The sequence below is a fragment of the Dipteris shenzhenensis genome, chromosome 32 (assembly GCF_047967505.1).
Source record: "Dipteris shenzhenensis isolate YYH24624 ecotype China chromosome 32, Dip_SZ_1.0, whole genome shotgun sequence".
NCBI classification, from domain to species: domain Eukaryota; kingdom Viridiplantae; phylum Streptophyta; class Polypodiopsida; order Gleicheniales; family Dipteridaceae; genus Dipteris; species Dipteris shenzhenensis.
In genome coordinates this window covers 39,308,427-39,315,747 of record NC_141627.1, presented here as the reverse complement: position 1 = coordinate 39,315,747, position 7,321 = coordinate 39,308,427, and the positions used below count along the sequence as shown (strand labels likewise).

The 7,321-nt window shown below is 43.4% G+C and overlaps 1 protein-coding gene across 3 annotated transcripts; it reads right to left on the bottom strand.

The window, feature by feature from the left end:
* Positions 1–274: 274 nt before the first annotated feature.
* LOC147880732 (uncharacterized) lies at positions 275–5,721 on the bottom strand. Of its 3 annotated transcripts, none has more exons than XM_087370515.1 (7): positions 5,326–5,721; positions 5,175–5,242; positions 4,472–4,952; positions 2,314–2,432; positions 2,153–2,224; positions 1,838–2,005; positions 275–1,538 (listed from the first exon to the last, which is right to left on the bottom strand). In XM_087370515.1, exons 3-7 carry the CDS (start codon positions 4,773–4,775, stop codon positions 1,053–1,055), a joined length of 1,149 nt encoding a protein of 382 aa, XP_087226641.1. In that variant the 5' UTR covers positions 4,776–4,952; positions 5,175–5,242; positions 5,326–5,721; the 3' UTR covers positions 275–1,052. The 3 variants fall into 3 exon arrangements, with proteins under 3 accessions (XP_087226641.1, XP_087226642.1, XP_087226643.1); XM_087370516.1 differs by having other exon boundaries at positions 5,175–5,385; positions 5,422–5,721; XM_087370517.1 differs by having other exon boundaries at positions 5,464–5,721.
* Positions 5,722–7,321: the final 1,600 nt, after the last annotated feature.

The following is a 7,321-nucleotide window of genomic DNA, read 5'->3' as shown; positions in this document are numbered from 1 at the left end:
TTAAACCACAAAACATGGAGCTACCAGGCTACATAATAGTTCAGAAAGTAAGGAGAAATACCAATACAGGATGATCACTGGCTGATTGGAAAGCTTCAAACAGAACAGAGTTGATTCATCATCCTTTAACAAAATTAGTAACAAATTGCAACACTGCAGATCATTAAACCACAAAACTCCACAAAACGTGGACCTACCTGGCTACATAATATTTCAGAAAGCAAGGAGAAATACCAATTCTTTGGGGATGATCACTGGCTTATTGAAAAGCTTCAAACAGAGAGTAGATTCATCATCCATATCGAACTACATGAAGCTATCAATACTTTGTTTTGTATCCCTTAATAACTCATAGGCATGCTAGTTTTTTCATCTGAATTTCTGCTAAGACAATTTACAAGATATGATTGCTTTATACAGTGCTTCCAGTCATTCTAGTGTGTTTTAAACAAAGATACAGAAAACCACAAATGCCCAAAATCACCAGCACCTAGCTTCACTTGACGACGAAATGGTGATGGTAAAAGCCAAAACCATTTTTCAGATTCATACCAAACCTTCTCAGTACTATTTGTCCTGTGAGAGGTCTAGGTCTTTCAAAAAAGGAGCAGATATCCGTATTCCAAGCATTTAAAGGAAATACATAAAACAAGCCAAGAATGAATTGCCTGAGTCAACATCCAATGACAGAAACAAGGTCCAGCTATCGCTTCAGCTTAGACCTCATGACGCCACATGCAAAGACCGCAGCTGCCCGGAATCAGGTTCCCTGATGAAGCTGCCTCAACCTTTGATCAAACCTTCGGGACACCTGGATAAGGACGTCACAGCAGAGAGCCTTTCACCCAAAGCAGCCGCTTCCAAGTCTAAACAAGATGATTTAAAAAGCTGTCCAAGATGATAAATGCACCAATGATGATTTGCTGCTCCACAAAATGCAAACTCATCCACTGATATTCTCACACGTGACCTCTAGTCTTCATCCCAAAAGAATGATGCATCAGAATTGTGTTTTCTAACACACCAAATGAGGGCCACAAAGTAAACTAAATTCATTGAGTTGCCACAGCTCTTTGTTGGGAACCATTTGACATGATGCCCCCACCTTGACCACTATCGACTTCATTACTTCCAACCGAAAGAGGATGAAACGCCACAGAATGGAAGCTTTGATTTGTGTAACTATGATACCCAACCTGTGCTGTACCTGATGACATCATAGGAGGACCATTGTTTGCAAGGGTGCCACGATGATAGCCAGAACCATTAGCAATTGATTGACCCATGCCTGCCATCAAGTGGCTTGATATATCTTTCATTGCCTCAGTGTTCTGATTTTGGGAACCCACCATGCTCCGTTTCACACGCCCTTCATGTGAATCAGAAGTCGTGCCCTCTTGAGAGGACTGACCCTCTGAGGAGACATTGCTGTCCGCCTTGCTTTTAGTATCATCTTTGCTCTTGGTGTTTAGAAACCGGCCACCACATCCTCTAGCTCTTCTCATAGCATGAAGATGCCGTGACTCGTGCAAGTAAGGCTGTCAAACATTTAAAAAAGGTAAAGAATCAACAGTGGCACTAGCTGCAGATAGCTGCAGGTACACCAAAGAATTATAGTGGCCAGAAACAACAATACAGCTGAGCCCTAGATAGAGCTTCGTACAAAACAACACCTAACATACGCCTAATTGCATGTAGATTATTAAAATACAAGCCAACCTTTGGACTGACACACGGGATGCCCGAGACAAGTTGCGTTTTATCACCACAAAATCTCCAAAGATTACCAGCATTCTATTGAACAAGAGGGGCCTCTTACAAGTTGAAAAAGTCAGACCTTTCTAGCTTTGATCAGCTTGTTCTCAGATTCAGCCTTTGCTCGAGATTGCCTTCGCCGTAAAATGCCATGATATTGCTTGGCATTTACATAAACAGGTTCTTCTTCTGTCATCTCGGATGGCAAAGGCATACGAGCTTGCTGAAGCCCAAGCATATGGGGGTGAATCTTATCCCAAACGATCCCCAGTCAAATGCACAACCATTTTTTAGAAGGTGATTTCAGTTTCCTCTTGACATAAATTGATCAGACTTTTCACTTGCACCAAACAACACTACTGCATGCAAGTGAACTCCTGCAATTTCAGCAACTCACCATGGCTTGAGCTCCATAAGTAGCTCCTATGCCTCCAAAATATGGATCTGCATAAGGATACGCAGCTCGTGCCTAACACAATGCAAGAAAATGAGTTTTACACCTTGATAACAGCAAGACGGGTTCAAAACAGTTGAAAAAAAGGTTATGCATCTCCCTACCATAGAATGGCCCAACTCCAATTGTGTGTGAGGTAGAATGTATTCGCCTGGCGGTTGTAAAATACTGGATGGTGCAGCTGACTGCATGTGTTGCTCATCAGCTCTACCCTCGTTGTATCCTGGATTCAACACCAATGAGCAGGCTAAGTGAGGCTGGTTGGCCCCACATAAGTCATTGTTGCACCATTAAACAAAAACAAGACAAAGCAGATCTACCAAAAGTCAGGTAACTTCTCCACTTTGGTGAAACAGACTTAATCAAAGCATGTAGATCTTTAAACATTATTGGAACTTAGGTTCCACCCACAATAGCCATAATTACATAAGATATATGGCTATTTATAAGATATAAAGAAAAGACACCACCTACAAACCAAGTAAAAAGTTTAGAGAATGTTCCTGTAACACGTTACCAGTCAGAACACATCCAGATAGCATATTAAATATATGTCTACTTACATTCCCATACATACGAAACAATATAGCATGGATTACAAATGAAGAAATACAGCATGGACTATCTGTTGTGAGTCCCTACATCTGTAAGAAGTGACGCTATATATGTGTAACACTTGCATATACCTAATCTTCCAAATTAATTTTCTTGTGAAACAAGAAAAAGAACACAGTAAAAAGAAAAAGAGACAAGGGAAGAAGGGGGGATGCAAGAACCATGAAATAAAACTAGCAGTACAAGAGAAAAATAACAATAAAATAACTTAGCAAGCAAAGCTACACATATGTTCTCAACAGTACCCAAGCATAAACTCCCAAAGCATAAGCTGCCATCTGGGTTTCGAAGAATTCTGGATTTCTACCATTAGGTAAAGGTACAGAAACCAGGCAAGCCAAACAGAATGATTTATTTAGAAGCAGCACTGAACAGCCAATGCAATTGTTTGCAGAATAGCCATCATCTTGCACTAAGCTACTTTTGTTGTACTTAACATCCTAAACAGGTAAGTGTAACGTCTCAGAAACATTCACCATAATTAGCCTCTCAATAAGCCTACATTGTGCCTGCAAGCATCATTTCACATGCCTTTATTGATGAGAAGTTATGCCTCATCTCACAAACCACACAAAAATGTTCAAGGAAAGGCGAAAAAACCCATTTATCCCCTTCACCATGCACACAAAAAAACCAAGAACCACTGCAAGCGGCATTAGCTTCATGGGAATTCGTGAAGTAGGTAGGGTTTATACGCCAACATCTGACCAATGGATATGACTTGTGTGAGGCAACTGTCCAGATATTAATATTGATTTATCAAAGAAACCTGTCAGAGGATTTTTGCAGGAACTTTTGGGTAAGAATATTCAGATCATCTCACACAGACGGTAGACCAAATTTCTCAGTTTATCATTTCCTTCAAGGCAAGACTGGAGCAAAAGCTACATTGCAAGATTCATGAACTCCCTCGTTAGCGTACAGCTCAGATGTATCAACTTGCTTACTTGAGGATTCCATGAGACACAAATACTGTAGATCATGCATGCACATATCTTCTTTCTAAGACCCTTAAGTAAACAAGCTGGAGAATAATAGATCTGCTAATCTGCAAAATAATATGGACAGTATGCCACAAATGATGAAGCAGAAGCAGAAACTTAAGCAGCTCGCCACAAGATCCTTGGAGTGGAGACATTAAAGTTGGATGCTCAAAACATAAATACACCATGCAACACAGGAAACACGTGATGCAATTACTGGGGTCAGCTGCAAGTGTATCTGTTCCCCTGTGCCCTGTCCAAAGATACGTAGACGAGAATTTCTGAACAAAATAAAAACTTCAAACGATTTCAAAATTATCCACAAAAACAATTCCTTTGAAAATTTCGGAATGCTACAGAAGACACGTGGAACAAGATTTTCACTACAGAATTAGCCTCTAAAACCACTAACCGTTGGAACTTCAGTACGTTTGCAATGACAATTGCCACGCATTACTTGCCGATGCAGCTCCCAAACTACAAGCCCATGTATAGTGAAGGGACTAAATTCAGAAAGTTGATCTTGAATTACTTGGAGAGTGCATTATTGCACCGTTCCCCAGCACTCAAGCAGAAGTTCACTCGTCAGGAAAAAAACCAGATCACGAGACAAGCTAGCGATAATTGAAGAGAGAACAGCTAAAAGAGATCAAACCAACCATACCAGTCGCAGGTAAAGACTGCATCCTTGACGCAACCAGAGAAGGTCCCTGTCCTTCTGCTGGAGTTTGTACCAAAATCCCTGCTGCGCCGTGCTGGATAGACTGAGGATGCACAAAACCGAGCGGCCTTACAGCTGCAGTCAACCCGGTTGTATGATCTACAAACAACGATTTCACAGGGCTTGCGGTCGCAGCCTGTAGCGACTGGAGCCCAACTCCTCCCCACCATGGAAGACCTTGCACAGCAGATAGGCTGGACGACTGCCCACCACTTCCACTCTCCTCTTCACCTTCGCCTGCTTGCATACTGTGAGATAGATCGGTATCCCTCTCGCGTTCTAGAAGCGGTGCCAGCTGCCCCCTTTGCCGAGTCTAAACAAAACCGCAAGTCCCGACTCCCCCTACCAAAGCTGTAAGGCCCTACATAAAAAAGAGCCCAAGGCCCTTTCCACATTCCAGCCCAGGCATCTCCTTCATTCACTTCTGAAACCCAAAGAAAAAATGCATTCGAGTCAGTTGTCAGTGTAAACCCCCATTTTCATCCTTCGAAAGTAAGCCCACTTCATGGTCAATAATGACACAAACACCCAGAACCCAGAACGCAGGCAGCTCAACGTTGCATCCGGTGTCCATAAAATCACAGCAGCATTAGTTAGAACTGGGAAAAATGCCAGTGAAAGGGAAGGAGAGAATTTTCTACTTCACCTCCTGTGATGAACTGGCAAGGGGCTTCGGTTCCAGAGCAGGGCGGAATGCAAAGCCTGTGCTGACACCTACAATGAAAAACTAGAAGAGAGATAAGCTAAGGGGAAATCTAAGCAGAGCTGAGACGGAAAGCAAGGAGCAGAGAGAAAACCTGTGTGTAGTATGAGCCGGAGCTCTCTCGCTCCCTCTCTCTCTCTCTCTCTCTCTCGCTCTCTCGCTCCCTCTCTCTCTCTGTCTCGCGCGCGACGAGAAATGGACCCCTGCGAGATTGAATCAAGGGAGAGCTTGCCTGAGGGCAGCCCGAAGAAGGCGCGTCTCTCTGAGCGTCTTCCTTCTCTCGTTTCTTTTTCTCCTCCCGCTAAAGATAGAAAGTTTGAGCAAGCAGTGGAGAATACAGAGGTCGAGGCAGAACCCGTCGAGGGAAAAGGGGCTAGTCCCCCGATCTCGCCCCTTCCATACACCGGTCAGCTGCGCAAAGGCTCCCTCTCCGTCTCGCCAAAGCTAAAGGAGTGGTTGATGGACGCCATAGCCGCGCAGCTCTCAAGGGCGTCCTCCTCCCTCTTCTTGTGTGTTGTGTGTGGCTATTTGGGAGAGACGACCCCCTGCCACCTCAGCCTCCACGTTCACGCTGACTCGGCTCCCTTGCCTCCGTGGCATCTCCCCCTTCTCATTTTCTCCCCTTACGTGGCTCTTCCCTCCCTGCTCACGTGGCGCCCTCGTATCCTTATCCTCAAATTAAGAAACACAAGAAAGAAAAGCACAAATTACGATTTTGCGGTTGCACAAAAAGTTTTAAGATTCCTCTAGCTTTAGGCTTTTTACAATCTATGCCACAACCATTGTACAAGGGCCTCCATCACCCCGAAATTAGACTGGTTAGTTTTCGTGTTCGCAAAAATCACATTTAGACTGGTTAGTTTTCGTGTTTGCAAAAATCACATTTCATGCTTGTTATACTCCAACATTTCTATTTTACTTGTTGCTATTCACCAAGCAAATCTATGTAAAAAAAACCTCCCAACACCTGTTTTTTGAATTTGTCATTTCTGTGAGCACCAAAACACGTTGATCGAGGCACTGTACTTTGGGGAAAAGGGTCAAAACTTGCAACAACATGTACAAAGTGCACAAGTTGTACAAAGGTTGCCATCACAGCTCATCACTTCATCTTTAGCCTTTGTAGATCTCCCTTTCACTACTCTAGTGCACCTTCATGTTGGTGAATGAACTTGGGTCCCACTTTCATAGAGAGTCCCTAAGCTCATTCCACTACACACAAGTGTGCCCTCTTTGAAGGCATTAGAGAAAAAACGAAGATGGAAGGACTTGCAAGTGTGTGCCACTTCTAGATGTCCTAATGGTGAGCACATAAGGGTGTGCTCCCCCTGCTGCTATGTGATCCAAAATGTGGCCCCGGTAGTAGCATCGTCGAAATGTCGATCATCTGGCTTGAGAAGCTCCTTAATATGCATGGCATTAATCTGAGGCAAAGTAGGAGGGGTCCTTTATTTTGCATCAAATTTTGCCCCTTCTCAACTTGATTCCATTCAAACTATTCACATTCGTTCTTACGGTCTCCAATGATACTGTAGTAGTGGCATACAATTTGGTCAAGAGAGCCAATATTGGAATTCCATTGTCAAGGAGTGATTTAGGAACGGCGATTAGCCACGAGAGTTGGTGAAAGGGACATGGCTAGAGCTAGAGCAACAACAAGGGTCTAAACAACAACAGCCTCGCAGATAAAGGTACCCTGAAGGCTACATGCATTGTAGTGACACGCATTAATTGTGTGGGTTGCAATCTAGCAGATAGTGCACAAGGGGCGATATCATCAAGGAATATGTGTCTCCTTTGAAGGCCTTGCATGCAAGCTTGTACACATGTAGACTATGTGCCATGCGTAATGTACTGGCCCCAGGGCCTTCGTATCTCTTTTAATACAAGGTCATTAACACATCATTTTGTGAAATATTGCTTTCACATCATGTGGCCTGCATCTTTGCTCGATCTATACCATAGGATTTGCAGTAGCAACTCTTGATGCATTATATGATGAAAGATGGTTGGGTTCGCATGAAATGAGGTGAGCAACAAGAAGGGGATTGTTGAACCGTGATACATTCGCATCAACTTCATGTGTAGTG

What these genes read in the sequence shown, in the direction of transcription:
- LOC147880732 (XM_087370515.1), bottom strand. Translation starts at nt 4,775, where the DNA reads ATGCAAGCAGGCGAAGGTGAAGAGGAGAGTGGAAGTGGTGGGCAGTCG. An exon ending in GCAGTCTTTACCTGCGACTG is followed by an intron (nt 2,433 to 4,471) that starts GTATGGTTGGTT and finishes TGTTGAATCCAG; the next exon opens with GATACAACGAGGGTAGAGCT. An exon ending in AGCTGATCAAAGCTAGAAAG is followed by an intron (nt 1,539 to 1,837) that starts GTCTGACTTTTT and finishes AATGTTTGACAG; the next exon opens with CCTTACTTGCACGAGTCACG.